Source organism: Procambarus clarkii, chromosome 32, assembly GCF_040958095.1.
Source record: "Procambarus clarkii isolate CNS0578487 chromosome 32, FALCON_Pclarkii_2.0, whole genome shotgun sequence".
Lineage (NCBI taxonomy): Eukaryota > Metazoa > Arthropoda > Malacostraca > Decapoda > Cambaridae > Procambarus > Procambarus clarkii.
This window is the reverse complement of record NC_091181.1, coordinates 38599774-38620396: the sequence shown is the minus strand read 5'-3', so window position 1 is coordinate 38620396 and position 20623 is coordinate 38599774. Positions and strand designations below refer to the sequence as shown.

The following is a 20623-nucleotide window of genomic DNA, read 5'->3' as shown; positions in this document are numbered from 1 at the left end:
CTCTTTTTGGAGGGACCTCTGTGTTTCCTGTGACAATGCTGCACAGACTTATGTGCAGCATTGCTACAGGAAGCAATGCTGAAGCAAACAGCATTTATCATCCATTATCAAGTAATAATGGATGTAGTGTATTTATATTGCACTCAAAGGAATAGCTAGAACAAATGTGACTGGAAAAGCACAGATTTTCATGCTTATGACATGAAATTATCCAAATATTAAAGGTTAATTATAACCAATTAACTATAATATCTTACCTCAAATTAGGATCAGCCTTAGGCGTAAATCCCAACTGACCATACTTATTTGAGCCCCATGTAAGCAGGAAGCCAGCGTGAGTAAGAGCAGCAGAGTTATGTCCTCCTGCAGTGATATGGACTAAAGGGCTTCCAACAAGCGATCTGATAAGAGCCGGCTCTTTCTGTGGTCCTTCTTTATGAGACAGACCAAGCTGACCTAGATTATTCTGGCCCCAGGAATAGAGTTCTCCATCTGCAAATCACAATACCATAACTGTCTTAATTTACATCTAATGTAGAAGTGATAGTTACTCGTGATGATGATGATGTGTGTGAATAAATGAGTACTCTGTTTGCAAGTGTGAGTGTAATTACCAAAGTAATTATAGGATGAGAGAGACTCAGTGTATCCCACCTACCCATGTAATTTGTCTCAAATGATGTTTTGAGGCATCCCATGGTTTTGTCATCCACAATCCTCTTATCTAAATTATTCTAACCATCCACAATTCTGTTCACAAAAAAAAAGAACTTTTGTTCAGTATTTTTGGCATACTGTAAGCATCCACACCTTGACGAGTTATGATGGATCATGACCACATCCACACCTTGGAGAGTTGTGATGATTTTGATGAGTTACTGCATGAGCAATACTGTAATTCCAAACCATCAGTAATAAAATTTAACTTCATCAACAAGATACCTTACCTTGAGGTTACCTTGAGGTGCTTCCGGGGCTTAGCGTCCCCGTGGCCCGGTCGTCGACCAGGACTCCTGGTTGCTGGACTGATCAACCAGATCAACCAAGATAAACAGGAAAAAAAATGAATCTTCTCACCTGATGTTAGAGCAAGGGTATGATTGGATCCACAGGCAATCTGAAGTGCTTGCTTACGTGCTAAGCTCTTCACCAACTTCGGTGTTGAAGTATGGGATTCTGTGGAATTAATACCCAGCTGTCCAAATCCATTTTCTCCCCATGCATATACCTGTGGAAATATTTAAGTATTCTTACAATCATACACAGTAAAACTGTAATTGACAAACATCTGTCATTTTGTCACCCCCCTTTCCTATGGGAGTTCCCGAAGAAAACTAGTTTTCAGGAGATATAGGCAGAGAGCACACAATAAAAACATATCTTGCTTTAACCCTTCAGCCCCATACTGAAGTGCAATATCTCCCAGGTAACTAACAATCGGTGATCCACACACCACAGTATATAATCTACTGCATTGGCACTTACCAGCCCCCAAGAAGTAAGTGCTATCGAGTGCTGATCACCAACTGCAACCTGCACTATAGTGTAGTTTTGTAGATCATCAATTTGTTCTGTAAAATTAAGTATTGTGTATATAGATGTATTTATATATAGAAATAAATATGGATATAAATAACCTTTTCTTTAAAGAAAAGTACAGTTCAAATGAAATTAGCACTTTAGAAAAAAATATAAAAAAACCAGTGTTGAATGTAATAAAATGCTGGTTTGGCCAAAGAACAATATTGTGAAGACGGGACACAACAAGCACAGCTTTCATTAACTAAATTGAGGTAATTACAAAATATTAAATATTATTTAGTAAATAATAGACACTGCAACAAAACAAAAAAATACAAACCTGGTTTTCTGGTGATCTTGTTGTGTCCCAGTTGACCAAACTCATTGTTACCACAGGAATATACAAGGCCTTCTTCAGTCAAGATCAGGGAATGCATCAGACCCGACGCAACTGACAACAACAAGAGACATACACAGGCGATGAGTCACAATAATGTGGCTAAAGTATGTTGACCAGACCACACATTAGAAGGTGAAGGGATGACGACGTTTCGGTCTGTCCTGGACCATTCTTAAGTCGATTGTGACTTGGACAAATTGACTGTCTGGACAATCGACTGTCTGCACAATCGACTGTCTGCACAATCGACTGTCTGGACAATCGACTGTCTGGACAATCGACTGTCTGGACAATCGACTGTCTGGACAATCGACTGTCTGGACAATCGACTGTCTGGACAATCGACTGTCTGGACAATCGACTGTCTGGACAATCGACTGTCTGGACAATCGACTGTCTGGACAATCGACTGTCTGGACAATCGACTGTCTGGACAATCGACTGTCTGGACAATCAACTGTCTGGACAATCAACTGTCTGGACAATCAACTGTCTGGACAATCAACTGTCTGGACAATCAACTGTCTGGACAATCAACTTAAGAAAGGTCCAGGATGGACCGAAACATCGTCGTCCCTTCACCTTCTAGTGTGTGGTCTGGTCAACAAGAGACATACATTTAGAAAATCCACCAACCAAAATTAATCAATCATTATCTTTTCTTCCAATTCTCAAATTATCCTTCAAATTTTCTGATCATTCAAAACAAAAATACTTTATTTACACAGCACCTGTATTATAACAATTTTATAACTAGTATAAGAATGGCTAGGGGTTTTAAATATTTTATTATTCAGAAATATTTGACTATATTACATTCTTTTCTCTCTGGCCTGACGCATTCCCTCCCCCATCTGGATTGAAAATAGTAATGACGAAGCATGTACAGGACATCCAGAACTCTACTGAATTCACCGGTGGTACTCCACTCAATATTTTTTATGTCGGCTTCTTTCATTTAGAATGATACATATCATTGTTTTAGCCATTCTGGTATTTACCATTTATTCCTTATACTTGTAGTTCCTGTGCTAAGCTTTTATATGATAACTTATCAGTAGCTTAAGATAAGTCCATTAACACACCTCCTTGAAGTCCTCTGCCTGTGCAGTTATTTACCATTTCCAGAAATATTCCTAGCAAGCAATAAAGTGAACCATTTGTGTAGTTTAGGGAAACAAAATATGGAGCCCTGTTCAGAAACAATGTATGAAAATTATTCCCTAATAATGTACTACAATCATTTTGATAATAATTTCTCTTACCTTGTTTGACATTCCATGATTCAGAGAAATCCATGAAGCAGGGAAGGGTGAGTTGCTCCATTTCCGGAGCCCCCACACCCAGCTCCCCGTTCACCGTTGATCCCCAACAATACATTTAACCTGAAAAACAGTTAAACTAATCAATTCCCATAACCTGTAACCAATGATAATCTATGATCATAGTGCTTGAAAGCCGACACTCGCCAAGAACTCGGCAACACCAGCATTTTATAATACAGTAACGGTGTTTAACCCAAAAATATATAAATAGATTATTAACGGTGTTTAACTCATTTAACCCAGATTTTGGTACAACCAAAATGTACCTGATTTCAGCATCATAGTTTTTTTTGTTTGTTTTTTTGAGATATATACAAGAGTTGTTACATTCTTGTACAGCCACTAGTACGCGTAGCGTTTCGGGCAGGTCCCTGGAATACGATCCCCGCCGCGAAGAATCGTTGTTACAACCAAGTACACATTTTACTGTTGAGTTAAACAGAGGCTACAGTTAAGGATTTGCGCCCAGCAAATCCTCCCCGGCCAGGATACGAACCCTGGACAAAACGCTCGCGGAACGCCGTAGTTTGTTACTTTGTGCTTCAAACTGCCACTGTATCTTGTGCTACTCACTTCCCCACTCATAGTACAGTACTTAAGACATACATCGTCACCAGTGTAATCACCTCTGGGGTCAATTATATATATAGTCACGTTAAAACTCAAAACTGCTACAATGTACATCTTAATAAACCTATGTGTCACGTTAAGGACTTGCCAGAGATGCTATGTGTGTTTTAAGTATCTTAGTAAGAATGTAAGAACACCATTGTTCTTATGAATGAATGTTCATTTATGAACCAATAAATGTTCATTTATGAAGTGTAGCAATGTTCTTACAGTCTTAGAAACCTCTTGTACCTTCTTGTATATAAATAGTCACTAATACACAGTGTGCTTTTCGACCAAAACTTAAGATAAAAAAAAGAGATAAGTTAAGAGTTAGTTTAGTTCATTTATTATGCACCCCATACCCATCTTGTGGGCGGTAGTGGAAAGGGTTACAGAGGCACATAATGGACTCAGGGACTGAACCCCACAATTCATTTAGCTAAGCAAGTTACAATCTTGATGAGCTAGTTACAAAATTCAATACAAGACAAAAAAAAAATTTGATGTATTTGATTTTGATATTCATTTAGTGTTGGCGTCTTGTTTAGATGACCCAGTTTTTGCAAGTATTGTATATTTTGACACAAGTTAAATCAACTATGACATTTTGACATTCACTCGGGCATAAAAGGAATGTTCATAGAGACGTAGATGTGTATGAGAATAACTTTGCAGGACACAAAGAGGTCCTACACCAGAATCCAGCTTACCCCAGTGGCCCTCAGCCTGCTGGACACTGTGCTCCACACCTGCCACTGTCCTCCACACCTGCCACTATGCTCCACACTTGCCGCTGTGCAACACACGACACACACCTACACACTCCACCACCTTCACTGTGTACAAGTGGCCCAGATTCCAACTAGAAAACGAAACACTCCATTTATGGAAACCTTTTTTCCCCCTACAACTCTTGATTTCAACATTAAAAATAATTGATAAAAATAATACAAATTTGTGGGAATTATTATACAGTGGTATATTATTAATAATAATAATGAACAATTTCACGGCAAAAATGATGAGGGTTCGAACCTAGGCGCTGGATGTTCCTCAGACGCGCTAGAGTCAACTGTACCACCACGTGGTAAGAGATTGATAATTGAAATTGAAATTGAAATAAGTTTATTGAGGTAAAATACACACAAAGGGATGAGGTAGCTCAAGCTATTCTCACCCCCCGTTCAGTACATCGTGTTAATACATACATAGACATACATCACAAACAATAAACATATTACCGAACATTCTGAGAGATAAACATATACATTTCCTCCTTTACACAAGTAGTATGGTATCAGACGTACACACAAATACTTTTATGACTTAGGTATACTGTATAGACAATTTGCAAGAGACATGCAGATAATTCAACAAAAGATTACAGTCTTGGTGCAAAATTCTTGTATCTCTCAAGAATATCATCAACCTTTCCGTTGTGACACATCCAGGCTATTTGTTCAGGAACAGTCCTTATCTCAGTGTTTCTATGTACATTAATCAACGGACAATCAAGAACATAATGGGCAAGGGTGTGAGACCTTAACATATCATGGTAAGAGATGGTTTATTTGACTATGTGGTGGTACAGTTGACTAAAGCGCGACTGGGAACACTTAGTTCGTGGGTTCGAGCCCTCATCAAGGCCCCCCCTGTGGAATTATTGTGTTTTATGTGTGTAATAATAATAATATTTTATTTACAAAAAGGTACAATGGGTTGGTGAGATTAGATAAGTTTAGTTTTGGTCAATGATTACATGTCAGATTTATAATTTGTTTCAATTTTAATCCCTCCCTTTCCACCCAAGAAGCATATTAGAGATCAGCTCAAGCTTCGTCTTGAGGCAAAGCTCAATGCTTTAAGCCATATTGATGCTCTGTGCATAGAGCATTCTCTCAAATCATATACTACTGATGGTTCCCTACACCGCACCACGGGTGCAGCTGGAAGTGCAGTTGTCCTGATAATGGGTAATGGCTTATATTTTGAGTGGGGAGTCCGTCTAACCAACTTCAGACCGAACTATTTGCCTTGCTTGAAATGAACTGAAATGTGTACAAGTCACCGTCATCAAATTAAACTTGATACATTAATTGTAAGTGACTCTTTATCATCCTCAATTGCTTCTCAACTCTTTAAGACATAACTTGGAACATGCTCGTGTCTGCAGCTAGACACAAATACAACAGAATTATTAATGATGGTAACAGAGTCCATTTCATATGGACTCCATCTCTGAATGTGTGATAGAGCTGATGAGTTAGCCAAAGAATCTGCCTTTAAAGGAGAAATTGAGTATAACCTTGGATTGTCATTAAGCAGTCTGAGAGCAGAGGAACGTCAACAAAATCTTGTAGATTTGAGGTAGTGGTCAGTAATTCCAAGTAATTAAAACCAGGAATTCCTTCTTCATCATACTATCATGCAAGAGGGGTCCACACATCTATGGTTCATCCAATAAAATCAGCAGACTTCTAGATGTTACTACTGCTCGGCTTAGACTCAGTTACAAGTATCTCTGGGAATTCTCATTATCTGCTGATGTAGATCTGACCAACTGTAAACTGTGTCAACAAAATTATTCGCACACCCTTCCTCACTATGCGATGGAGTGCGAAAAGATTCAAGTTCAAGTTCAAGTATGTTTATTGAGACAAGAAAAAATACATCTCAAAGGGATAGAGTAGCTTAAGCTATTTCTAAATGATAACGTGAATTCAGAGACAATTCTATAATAAATGTTCCAGAGATGTCTAAATATGTCATTCAAAATGATCTGCTACCAGAAATTTTAGCCAAATATCCCTAGTTTGCTAACTGTAGGTAGTAACTAAGTGATTGTAAACCTATCCACCGCTGCCCACTGGATGGGGGACGGTGTGCAGGACAAACATATCAATTGTGACACTATCTCTCCACATATGTCAGTTGCTTAATTTAGAAACTGTACTTGTGGTCGGTCTCGAGCTCATTGTTGATGTGACGATGTGCATTGAATTGTGTAACTAGCTCATGTAACTTGCTTAGCTAAATGAATTGTGTGAGTTCAGTCCCTGAGCCCATTATGTGCCTCTGTAACCCTTTCCACTACTGCCCACAAGATGGGTATGGGGGGGGGGCATAATAAATGAACTAAACTAAACCCTAATTTGTATATTTTACTGAACAATTTGGTGGATGTTGATCCAGACAATCTCTTCAAAAGGTCAGATGTAATACAGACAAGTAGGACTGAGGACAGGAGATGCTGTTTCACCCGCAGGGTTTAAACCCATGGAACCGCCTACCCGCCGAAGCCGTAAATGCCAAAACTCTGTCAAATTTAAAAATCCAAGTTGAAAAAATATCATCAAGGGAAATGGGCGGACTCCTGACAAGCCTTCGGCTTCCTGTCCTCGTCGAGGTCACTAGTGTTAGTGGCTTTCAGGTAAATATTCCCGAGTGTATGAAGTAATTATAGAGCTCAAAGTACCTCATACCATTTGGGTTGAATAATTATAATTATGTTATTAATGTATTGCATACCAATTCCTATGTACTTGATTGACTTCATCTTATTATTTTAGAGAATTCAATTATAATAATAGCTTTTAATTAAGTTTATAATAAAATGTTATTGTTTATTTGTTAATTAATTAACACATTGACTGTTAATATATAATATAATGTTAATATATTGTTAATTAATTAATGTTATAATCAACTTTTTAATTAATAAATGTTATAATTAATTAAAAAATATCCCAGCACTATATTTGACTCCTAAAATACGAAAATAGTGTCACGTAGGCTTAAGGGGCCCCCAAGGTTGTGCTCATTCCTCTACATTCCTACACTCTCTGCCTTCACTCCTACAGCTCTCAAATATTCATGAGAGAAAATTGAAAATATTCCATATTATCAACGACAGTTACTCTTTGTGAATTTTATTTTATAATGTGTATGTATTATTAGGCGCCAAAATGTAAACAAACTCTTCGAAACTCTGAGGAGTGTGGGTTGTGTTTATTTATCGTTAATATTAGCATATTTGATGAGGTTTTATAGTCTGTTCGATATATTTTAATCCCTCTGACCTAAATCTATGGTAATATTTCACTACTGTTAAGATTTGTTTTCAAAATGTTTAGTACACAGGTTGGCAGCCTTGCGTTCGAACAGCTGATCTCTAACATTCATTCATGTTTTTAAAAACTATTACTCGGAAGATTACTAAAGTAAGGGAATTTTATACATACTGTTTGACTTAGCAAAAATATAATTGTTCGTGTATTTTGATAAATAAAGTGTGTTAACTGGCAGGGTCATAACTTGTTATTTTTTTCCTTGAAGCAGAGTGGCGTTACCAATGAACGCGTTTTGTATATTATTTCGGCCAAGTCCAAGTTGGTATCAGAGGTGTGTTTAGATAATGAGTTCTGTGATCCAGAAGTTGGGTAGACTGGCGGTGAAGACGTTCCGGCGTGACCCCCAGGTGTCGGAGGCGGCCTTCACCGCCTACTACGAGCAGCTCTACTCTCTCCTCAACACCGTCACCACACACCATCTTAACCTCGACCCTCGACTCATCCAAGACAGAGGCACCTTCAACGTAAGATGTCTTATATAATTCATTACTCTAACGCATTCGGTTACATAAGTGCCATATAATTACTATCAATGTACATATATATTATATTTTATTTCTTCTGGGGTGTGAGTTTTCAGTTGCATATAGTCCTGGGGACCATTCAGGCTTGTTCGCAATATATATAATATATATAGGTATGTACATTTACAAAAAATTATTCTTAATATCTCGGTAACTCCTACATTTATTTATTTATTAATAATAAATTAATAAATGTAGGAGTTACCGAGATATTAAGAATAATTTTTTGTAAATGTACATACCTATATATATTATATATATTATATATATTGCAAACAAGCCTGAATGGTCCCCAGGACTATATGCAACTGAAAACTATATTTATATTCTGTGGATATATAATATATATATATATATATGTACTGTATGTACATTTACAAAAAATTATTCTTAATATCTCGGTAACTTCTACATTTATTTATTTATTTATTTATATACAAGAAGATACAATGGGATTGTGAGGATACATAGCATAGTAATTACATTCTTGTAAAGCCACTAGTATGCGAAGCGTTTCGGGCAGAAACGTATTTTTCATCAATTTTCATCGTATCAATTTTGGGTATTGAATGGTCTATAACATTTAGCTGTACATTAACCTAATGGGTAGCAGGATAACTGTAGATTAGCTGTGGTTTATTATTTTACTCTTCAGATAAATCTATTTAGCTGTCTGCAGGTATTGGGTTCTCACCTCATTTACAACTTTTTTTTTTCTCCCCCCCCCCCAACTATTTGCCAAGCTGTAATAAATTTGTGCATAATACATTAGGTTGGGTTAAGCTGGTGGATTATCACCACAAATCCAAACACTGGAAGTAACTGTTTACAGAACAGTGAGGGTATAGTGTCTTGTCAACTAAGCTGGGGTGCCAATCTCTATTTTACTTCGTTTACAAGGCTGTCATACAACGTAAAAACACCACACAAGAAACAAATAGCTCTTTGGTGTTCCAAGAGTCTGACTTTATCAAAACAGAAATGCCAAGCAAATTAAGGGTCCTAAATTATGGAATAGTCTTAAAAAGATTGCACAATAAAATATTGTTTAACAATTTAACTTTAACAATTTCAAAAGATAACCAAAGCCATACCTAATTCATATTGTGTAGTTAATGTGAATGATGGAGCTCTCCACTCTTATGTACTTACTTTTTACCCCATAAAGCTTCAAGACCTATGGTTATGGCACCTCTGTAACTTCTGATGCAGCTTCCAAGATTCTTGCAGAGAATATGACTTTTTTTTTTTTTCCAACTCGCCATTTCAACAATACTTTTTTGGACGATTAGATATGGTTAGAGTAAAGTTAGGGAATGTAAGATTAGGTTTTGCTAATATAGTTCAGATTGAGAGCCATTTGAAAGTACTATACACTATTTACTAATCGTGCCTGCAGAATTGAGCTATTAGCTCTTGGATCCCAGCTTTCTAACTCTATTTTTTCCTCTATTATGTCTACTACATATACAGTATTTCTCTCTAACACATGCACACACATACATTAATTAAAGGAAAGTATTGGAAAGAAATTGAGACCGATAGTGTGATCAAAGCGAAAAAAACAACCTAAATTACTAGTCACATAAGGAAAGTGTTGGTGTATGACCAAGTTACAAGACTATGGAAAATAGGATGGGCATATACAGAAAACAAGGAAATCTGTGAGGTATTGAATGCCAGTGTTCATACTGTTCACAACCTAGCCTGAGCAGCTCTCATTGTTAGTCTCTCATCTAGGATCATCTATCTCTTCTATCAGATATAGAGGTGACAGCAGAGGAGGTAATGAAATGGCTAGCAACACTGGATGAAACTACAGCAGTCGGATCAGACAATGTATCACTGTGGATACTAAGAGGCAGCGCAGGCCCTCAGCATGCCTCTAGCAAAAATCTTTAACGAGTCACTTATGAAGGGAGAATTGTCCAGTTGCTAGAAGAAGACAAATGTGGTACCAATTTTCAAGAAAGGAGATAGGGATGTGGCAATTAACTACAGACCAGTATCACTGACAAGCATCCTCTGTAAAGTACTAGAAAGTATAATCAGGTTAAGACTGGTTATACACTTAAGAGAAAATAAGGTTTGTAAAAAACACCAACATGGGTCCAAGGAAGGGAAATAATGCCTAACAAACCTTCTGGAATTCTATGATAAAATAACAAGAATAAGGCAGGACAGGGAAGGATGGCCAGACTGCATATTTCTGGACTGCCAAAAACCCTTTGATACAGTACTGCTATTCAAGCTTAAGACACAGGCGGGAGTAAGCGGAAAAGCCCTAGAATGGGTAAGGAATTATTTAACAGGCAGAGAGTAACAGTGAGGGGCGAGAAGTCAAACTGGCGAATGGTAATGAGTGGAGTGCTTCAAGGGTTGGTGCTAAAACCAGTATTATTTCTAGTGTATGTAAATGACATCTCTTCAGGAGTAAAGTCCTATATGTTGATGATTGCGGATAATACGAAATTAATGAGAAAAGTTCTGACAGATGAATTGTAAAATCCTCCAAGATGACTTGAACAAGCTGCAAAGATGGTCAGAGAAATGGCTACTGGAGTTGAACACACAATGAAGGGAAACTACCTACCTGTGACGATTGGAGAAAGCGACCTGGGAGTGGATGTAACACAAAATCTAACTCCTGAGGCACATATAAATCTTATAATGACAGCAGCATACTCTATGCTAGCAAAAGTTAGAACTTTCTTCATAAGCCTAAGTAAGGAGGTGTTTAGAGCTCTTTGCAGTGCCTATGTGAGACACTGCGATGTTAATGGGGCATGCCCTTAAAAATTACCTAGACAAAATAGGCAAATGGCACAACGCATAATAGATATAATTCAATGTAGACAAATGCCACATAATGAAAAGTGGAATAGGGGGAACAGGCTGGCTGCACACAACATACAAGTTATGTGAAAAGATATTAAAGAATGCTGATAAAGAATGAAATGTAGGTGTGGTTCTGGATAGTAAACTGTCACCAGAGAATCAGATCAAAGGTATTGAGAGCCTATGCTATGTTTGCAAACTTCATAGAAATTGTTCATGACATTTGTGAGACTAAAAGACTGAAATCAGAGTACTTTATGCAGCACTTATATGGTGTCCATAACTCTTAAAGCACTTTATCAAAAAAGAAAATGTGTAAGGACATGCCTTCAAATGACTTGCAAGCATAAAAATTTGAACTGTGAAAATAAGCTAGAGACTGTGGATAGAGCATTGGTCATTATTAGACCAATGTATGTAAAAAAATATTGATTTGGTGTTCTCTAAATCATTATTAGTTTCGCCAAATTGAGAACAGGTTAGTGGAAATAGCATTGGTGGTGTGACTTGTTCTGTTTCAGGCTAGCAGAGATGGAGCACCAGTGACTTACATGCAGTTGTATGAGGACAGTGATGTCACAATTTGCGTATTCATCCTGAAACGTGGAGTACGCTTGCCTCTTCATGATCACCCTGGAATGTATGGGCTTTTAAAGGTAATATTTTGTTTTAATTATATATATATGTTTATCATTACCTATTTGTACTTAATTATTTGTAGTTACAGGAATAGATATTTCATATGGTCTCACATTTTTAATTTTATCAGACATATTCTAAAATTTCATATGGTTTTAACACATTACTTCCTTCTTGAACTCTACACAAATAAAGTGGTAGATGTTTGCAGTTTTGACTGAAACTTGCACAAAGGACTATTATGACAATGAGATATGGATACAGTACCAGAATTCAGTTTTTTCAGCTGTAATAGGAAATATAGGCTACAGGGTGGGGTCAGCCTGTACACCAAAGGCACACCCGTCTGCACAGAGCTGCTAAACGCCACAAATGATATGGTAGATGTGGTGATAATCAAAATAGACATTCTAAATGTGATGATTGTCCTTGTATATAAATCACCAGATGCAAATTCTCAGTGATTTAAACCAATATTTTTTATAAATATAATAAACATTAAATATTATTTACCTTGAATGATGGTCATCCAGTTTTTCAAAGTTGCGTGTTTTTGAAGAGAGAAGAGAAGAGATCTAATTACTGGAGGAGTATAAGGCTTATGGGATTTCTGCAATAATTCTGGTCCTTAATTCACAGCTTTAGTTGCATTTATATGTCACAGATCACAAGAGCCCATTTCTTGTTATCAATTTCAGTGATGCAGAATACTTCAAATGCTCTAAAATTAGTTTTGTCCTTGATAATAGCGGTTCACTCTATAAATACAGTATGTTTAGTCATTTTTTATGTTTCTTCCTTCTTAGTGTTTTTTTCTCTTTAGCTTTATCTCTAGGGTAATGAGTCACCTCTTCCTTAGCACTGGTTCATCGCCAATACTCTTCCTCTTCTTATTAGCCATTATTAATGGCATTTTCCTCAATAATTAGCTGAAATAATATACAGAATGCACAGTGGGTCTGTTCAGTCGGCAGTATTCTAAGCATGAGAATACAGCTGACTGCAAAGATGGTTCGTCACGTGGTACTACATATACTGTACTGTAAGGTGCTGTTCTGCAAACAGCTGTCAGCATATTGTACATTGGTTAGGAAAACTATTTCCTTGCATTTCATTTCTTTTGAAAATTTTATTGAAATTTCCCTGGTGCCACAGCAGTGAAGTCATTGGCACTTCTGCACAAAAGCAGTAATCTTTAGAACCATTAGGAGTTGTGTAATTTTTAAAATTAATAACAAACCCTTATATTTCCAGGTGGTTCATGGATCGGTGTCAATTCAAAGTTACAGTTTCATTGATACAAATATCGAAGAAAATCAGAGTGGACTAATGGATAGCCGATCTCACCCAAGTATTTTTCCTGCAATTAAACATCAACAACTTATAGTTAGTGCAAGTGACAATGCATGCCAGCTACGCCCTGGTAAGCAAAATATACATGAGATATATTCTCTAAATGGACCGGCAGCATTTCTTGATATATTGTCACCACCATATGGAAATGATGAGCTCCTTGGCATGGAGCGCGAATGTCATTATTATCGGGAGATAGACGGTAACTGGAATAATCCACAGTTGTCGGATGGCAATTGTGTTTTGCTTCTTAGCATACCCACACCTAGTGATTTTTGGTGTGATCAAACTGACTATCAGGGGCCCACAATTGGTCAGGATGGGGAGGAAAATAGTTAAAGGATCATACAACCTGGAATAATGCCTGGTAAGATATTCATATTTAGTTTTATTCTTATTACATGACCAGAAATGTATGCAGTTAATTAACGGTGAATTTGTTTACGTTTTATTATTGATAGTTTTATTTTCAATGTTTTGATGGGGATTTTTGGTTTATCAAGATCTTGCTTCTTTCCCCTGTCCATTACTTAGTGTTTTGACAGGGAAGTGAACTATGCATGATTTTTCACCTTGTAAGTATAGCAGCCTTCTATTTTTTTCTTGTAAATTTGAATCATGCTTGCTTTTCATCTTGAGAAAAATATTCTCAGGAACTTGATACTGCTTAAAGCCACACAAACAATAGTGGGTCAAGGAAGAGATTTAATATGTACATATCTCTCGTATTTTCTTTATCTTTTTATATAAATATAATCTTTTGGATATGAATATTGGGCTAATAAATAACCAAATAGTGACTATGTAACTTTAGCAATATCTTGTTCTTAAATATCTAATAGGTAAACAATTTTAAAGAATGGCTCTCTAAAGGTCTTGGTATTCTTATTACAGCTATGCACTCCTCATGTATTGATTATTCATCCACACAAGTGGTTACATTAACATGATCTGTTGTGGACTGTTCTTTATTGCTTTTGAAGCTGAATGTTGCGAGTGTGTGTTTACCGGAGCACCTGCTGTTGCTTCACACACTATGCTTCCTCAGTCAAAGTTTTTGTGAACCATATTTAATTTTTCTGAATGGTGACAATTTTAACAGCTAATTGTTTGGATACGACACTCCTCTTAACTTACTAAAAGTTTTATTATACAGTAATTGACTTTGTTTTGTGCAATATAATACAGTTGCATCACTTAGAAGAATTCACAAAATAAAACTGACATTATTAGCCCTATATGGCTCCAGTATATATATATATATTTAAGCTCTATACATATTGTAAAATGTGAGACTCTCTTGTATATTGGCTTAATTCTTTTTAATGCTGAAGTGCTGAATATGATGTTCTTTAGAAGCAACAGTCTTGTGAATTCTTTGCCAACACATCTCAAAGCTCTTGCTCTGCCAAGATGTGCTTTTTGGTGGCATCAACATCAACCGGGTAAAACTGAATCCCTGTTTTGTTCAGAAATATAAACCACAGGCTCTGAGTAGTACTACCTCTATATCTGTAGGGTATATAGATTTCTATTATTGTGAGTAGTTGAAGAACCTTGATGATATAATTTAGTGTCATACATACATCTTTATCAAAATAAGCATGATTCCTTATAGCTTTACTTTTTTGATATAAGTAAATAAATGATTTAAAAACCTCCTTTCTCATAGCAGAGTTAAAATCCAGAAGGAAAACTAGTCCTCGGTTTACTTTGTAAAGAAGCCACAGACAAAGCTACTTATTTAAGGTTAGGTTTTAGATTATATAGTGCTGTACAGATAATCCGTGCTTAATACACAGGCATTTTTAATGTCATAAATTTAAGCATATTTTCTCATGGAATCCAATCGTATATTTAATTAGGTATCCCCAGTCTAGATATCTTGTGGTCTTTTCATGTTGACTTGAAACTTTTAAGAATTGGAGGGTGGCACTTTAACTTTCTGGTGGTAGAGAAACCCTTGAGCATCAAAAGCAAATATGCATAGCTACATCTAAATTTCTAGATAGATATTTTGATATGAAGGATACCACCAAGTCAAAATCACTTACTGTTATATATCATCGCAAGTTTTGCAGTGTTGCCATTAATTTTTTTTTGTGTGTTGCAAGAATGTTTAAATATTTAAATTTAGAAAGTGTATGTCATAGATCCATACTTTATATATGTAGTGTAATGGAATCTGGAAAATCCAGACTCATTGTTCCGACCCCTTCTGGAATTTGTAACAATTCCTGATTTCATAAATTAATGTGTATATTTCATCATCAATTTTTGTTGGGTTTTCTTTATGGACAGAGTATATATTTAGTGCATGCTTGCAGTTTAAAATAATATATTGTATTCACAAGGATTTTCCAAGAATATAAAAATCATACTGTATTTTTATAGTGATGAGCTGGTGTGTTTCACCTCCCAAACATCTTTGATTCTTGGAGATAACCTTGGAACACCTATGCATAGGTTTCTCTCTGCCCTGTTTTCCCCCCATCTGTCTTCGGTACAGTACAGTATATGTATAGGTTTACCACAAAACTTATTAATACACTTATCCTCAAGTTTTAATTTAAAGTATGCTTAACAAATATATCCAGCATAAAAAAAAGTTACTTAATGTAAATGAAAATTAGTTAATTATAACAAACACACCTTTTCTATGATGCCTTGGTAGCTTCCCTAGCTTCGGGCACCATCCTTTCCCAGGACACTTATCATATTTGCCATAGAAAGACTTCTATACCAACCAGGGATAAGGAACCTTTTCAAGTTGTCATGAGCCCTTAACAGGACTGTTCAAGTTGATTCAACTCCTTGGTAAGGGCCTCTTCATTAGACTTTTAACACTACATCAACCTTGCTGATGCCTTCGTAACAACTGTCCTTGTGAAGAACCACGATCATCTGACACTGTCTCCTGGAAACCATGGCACTCGTTGACATGATCGGGCCAGAATGTTTTCCTTGTGCCGTTCATGGCCAGCGCAAGTTCTATTCAAGAATGATAGATGTTTTGCAATGATGTCTATGATATTACAACTTTTCTACAAAGTCCTAACTTTTGGTTTACCATCACCATTAGTGTGCTTGATGAGTTGATACCTGGTTGATGAGGTTCTGGGAGTTCTACTCCCGAAGCCCGGCCTGAGGCCAGACTTGACTTGAGAGTTTGGTCCACCAGGCTGTTGCTTGGAGCGGCCCTCAGGCCTACATACCCACCACAGCCCGGTTGGTCCGGCACTCCTTGAAGGAAACAATCTAGTTTCCTCTTGAAGATGTCCACGGTTGTTCCTGTAATATTTCTGATGCTCGCTGGTAGAACGTTGAACAACCGTGGACCTCTGGTGTTGAAGGATCTTATTTAACAGGCCTTGAATATGGATAAAATAATTCAGAGTAAGGGGGATGGCAAGACCATTATCTAGGAGCAACATTTTACAAACAGTGTTGTTGATATTTCACTGTTTTTCAAAAATTTTGCAAAAATAAGAAAATAAAAAAATCTATACACACTTAGTTACCATGTTTTCTTATTGGAGTGTCATATTTCCAGGAGCCTATATTAGAAGAAGCTCCTCATAGCCCTTGGTACAGTACATTTCAGATTGGTACAGTAGGATAAAAATTAGTACAACTCAGTACAATTAGTGGATAAAAATCAGTACAACTTAGTTTTACTCAGGATAAAAATCTTCATGTACATTAACAACCAAAAGAAGAGTAAGATAGTCCTCAGCAACTTTGAACACCAGAATAATCTGCTTGTCGGGAAATTTAAAGGTTTTTTGATGGCATCTGCTTAGAGTACAGTTCTATTTTGTCAACACTGAATACTTATTGGGTGTGTAGCCACCTTCCTTGATTTAATTTAAAACATTCCAATAAGAGATGTCTGCTACAATATAGGCACTCGCAGCCTCGCCAGTTACTTCAATTTTATGCATACAGTACGTTTTGTCTTGAAACTTTTAAACCCAGTATCAAAGCATTGATGAACTTACTCTTAGTTTTTGCTTTAAATTCACAAAATTCTAGCTTCCTGAAATGCTAATGTACAAATTGGGGATTTCATTTAATTTTGATCCTCAATTCCAATGCTGAGAAGCCTTTTCATATTCTGCTTATATCACTAAGACTGTGAGTTATTGTGAAAACTTCATTTTTTTCACATTGATGACAGATGATAAATACTGATGAATGGCATAGACCAAGAGTTTTCTTCAGTACTGTACCGTACTTTACATCTTGCCAGCAACAATCAGGTTTCAAATAAACCTAAAGTTATAGTCTTCCTTAGCTATTATATTTTTTTTTGCAGGATGTCATATATCTGAAACTTTTCCTAATATTTTGTGTCATATTAGAAAGCTGTACTATAATGTACATTAATTGCTTTTAAGTGATGTTTACTTGTACTGTAATTCAAAAGGGCTTTATTTTTTTCTTGCTGATCTCAGGACATTTAGTGTGCAGAAAACATGTACAGTATATAGCACCTGCACCAATGCATGGAATATAATTGGAAAAATACCAGGAACTCGTTAAATATTACCCAAAACACTTTCTTAGAAACCTTTGTCGATTGTTTGCCACATTTGGAAAAAATTCAGAGTCACTTAGTTTCCTTCGAGGACATTAGTAAAAAGGTGCAGACGATATCTGGTACATCGCCATCCAGTGACTGAATGCACAGGGTGGCTGTGCTAGGATCCATTGAACTTTTAACAATAGGAAATCAGTGATATCCATGTACAGTATAGTATGAATTTTCACACAAAATGTGTGCTATGTGCAAATATACAATTTACTTTATATAAATAAATACAGGGAGCACATATTTATACACACACATCTGTACACAAGTAATTTCCAAAGTTATACATAAGGAATATCACTATTGACAAATGAATACAACTTATGAACACAAAAAAATAAAATAGTGAGAAACAAAAAAAATAAATGGCCCAAGCTACAGTACTGTAGTCGCATGCAGTACCCCACCTCAATCTGCAGAAGTTCCCCAGCCCACTACAGCTAAACGACAATAGGTAGAGATTTTTTACGTGATTTTTCATGCTTCATGGAGTCTGATTAAACATGTCAAAAGAAAATATTAATTTTCTCAAAACAAGTGGTTTCTTGTGCACGATAAACAATGCATCAAAATAACCCATGCAGTTAGGGGATTAATGATCAGTGGTTCTGCATGGGGAGAGGAGAGGCAAGCGAGCTCGTGCTAAATTTGAGAGATTTAATTGTTTATGTAGTTAAGGGGGGAGTTCATTAGGCCGGATTTGAGGCCTCGGTCATGCCTTACTCGGTGAGGTGGTGAAATGTCACCTCTCCCTGTGTGTCTGTGAGGTCGGGGGCCAGGGTTCTGGCTCTGGTCCTCGGTAGGCCGAAGAATTCCATGGCTGATGCAAACTTGTAGATAGGAACCATCTCGGTGTATAGCTTCAGGGAGCCACCAGGCCTCGCCCAGAAATTAACATTTCATTACATTCAGCACTGTTTTTTTGCATTATTATTAAGTCAAAATGATGAATGATGATTTACACAAACATCACCTGTGGACAGCATATGAAAGTACTGTATGCCTTAATTGATTTTACTCGCATTGCGGCAAAATTCTGTGGCAGAATATTGTTGCATAACATTTTGAGTATGATAAAGAAATAATAATCACAAATCAGTAGCTATAATCAGGACTTGAAACTCAAGTTCTAATTATACACAGTACTTGTATAATCTGGACTTGTCACAATCAAATAATTGATTGTGGCAAAGTTTGAGTTGCACATATGGTTATACACAAGGGTTTCCAGAATGTCAAACTTCGCACTTGTTCATCAAGTTGGACATTTGAGTATATGGTGAAAATAATTGACAAATTCTGTTGCATTGCATTGATATGCAGTTGAATTGTAGTAATTATTTTTACTGTTAACTTGATGTTTAGCCTCAAAAATATAAATAAAATCATTGTATAATTATGCTGCTGTATCTGTAATTTCACTATAATGAAGTAATCGATAGGCATATTATTTAAATTTTGAAGACTTAAATGTAATGCAAGTGCTGGAGAAATATTGTGTGCACATAAGTCTCTGCTTTTATGTGGCTAGTAAAGCTAATTTGGAGGTTGCTCTGCTAATTACTAGAAATTGATGTAAGTCATATAGGCTGTTTGTTGTAATAAGAAAAGATTAATGGAATAAATAAATTATTTATTAACGTGTTGTCATAATTGTTTCCTCGAGTATTCTAGCCTAAATTTTCATTATTACGCATAACATGTATACAGTATGTCGACTCCAAATTTGTCATAGCAAAAATTGGTCCATGTTTTCTGTGGGAAGAGCTTAGGTTTATGACTTGGCTAAAGTATCCATTCACTTCTACCTCACTTTAGTACTGTTGCTGTTGATAATATTGGCTTTAAAAAAGAACAAAGTTAGTCTACAAATGTCATGTCAGGTGATCTCACCGAAGCAAAGTCACATCATACCTTGGCTTTCCTGATCCCTTCCAAGTGCTATATAGTTGTAATGGCTTGGCGCATTCTCCTGCATTCCCTTCCCTGTGTATGTGTTACTATCTGTATCTGTGAACATGTCAATATATGATTATACTTATGGGAATATTATTCGTTCACACAATTACATTCTGCAAGTAGTTTACTTAGGTAAGTTAAATACAATTATGTAAGTAATTTTCTCTGGTGTCTTGTTCTTTAACCCTTTCATTAGGGCTATCTTAACAGCATTGTAGGCTTTGGACACAGCAATTTACTAGTGCCCTTACCCAGATGATCGATGAGCCCCACCCTGCTACTAGAGTGCAGAATTCTCATCAGATGGTAATCCACTAGTTATTTATATTATAAATATAATTTGAAAAAGGATTTAAATACAAGGCCTATCCAGCAGGAGGTCGAGTAATTGTCCACATTGCAATGAGAACTTTCAAGAACAATATGGCAGCATGGGGCGACAGTAGAGCTTCCAGGTCGTAAAGCCTCTGGGCAACTACCCAGTGTGCCCATGCATAAGACGGTATGATACTGCCTTTCACCAAATAATTATCAGTGCTAAAACCGTATGACTGTAGCACTGTTTATTTTACATACTGTAATACTTGGCTTCTAGGTCATAATGGCAGTGCACCGCATTGGTGTTGCCTTGATATGGTGAATGAGGGAGGCTCTTGTGCACTGCCCTGATGCAAGTGAGGCTGGCTTCTACTTACTGTGGTAACTAACACAAAAGCAAAATGCACCTA

At 36.6% G+C, this 20623-nt stretch overlaps 2 protein-coding genes across 2 annotated transcripts in view; one reads left to right on the top strand and one right to left on the bottom strand.

Annotated features, from left to right (window-relative positions):
* Positions 1-4718, bottom strand: part of LOC123759460 (HECT and RLD domain containing E3 ubiquitin ligase 4) — a 35042-nt gene extending 30324 nt beyond the window's left edge. The window contains 6 exon segments of the mRNA XM_045744556.2: positions 258-492; positions 1078-1228; positions 1486-1571; positions 1862-1972; positions 3187-3306; positions 4569-4718. Coding sequence (XP_045600512.2) covers positions 258-492; positions 1078-1228; positions 1486-1571; positions 1862-1972; positions 3187-3301 — 698 coding nt within the window. The 5' untranslated portion in view covers positions 3302-3306; positions 4569-4718.
* A 3462-nt stretch (positions 4719-8180) lies between these two features.
* LOC123759462 (2-aminoethanethiol dioxygenase) lies at positions 8181-18302 on the top strand. Its single transcript, XM_045744558.2, has 3 exons — positions 8181-8452; positions 11872-12006; positions 13244-18302. The coding sequence occupies exons 1-3, from the start codon at positions 8273-8275 to the stop codon at positions 13679-13681; spliced, it is 753 nt and encodes a 250-aa protein (XP_045600514.1). The 5' UTR covers positions 8181-8272; the 3' UTR covers positions 13682-18302.
* The last annotated feature ends 2321 nt before the right edge of the window (positions 18303-20623 follow it).

What these genes read in the sequence shown, in the direction of transcription:
- LOC123759462 (XM_045744558.2), top strand. Translation starts at nt 8,273, where the DNA reads ATGAGTTCTGTGATCCAGAAGTTGGGTAGACTGGCGGTGAAGACGTTC. An exon ending in AAGACAGAGGCACCTTCAAC is followed by an intron (nt 8,453 to 11,871) that starts GTAAGATGTCTT and finishes GTTCTGTTTCAG; the next exon opens with GCTAGCAGAGATGGAGCACC. An exon ending in GAATGTATGGGCTTTTAAAG is followed by an intron (nt 12,007 to 13,243) that starts GTAATATTTTGT and finishes TTATATTTCCAG; the next exon opens with GTGGTTCATGGATCGGTGTC.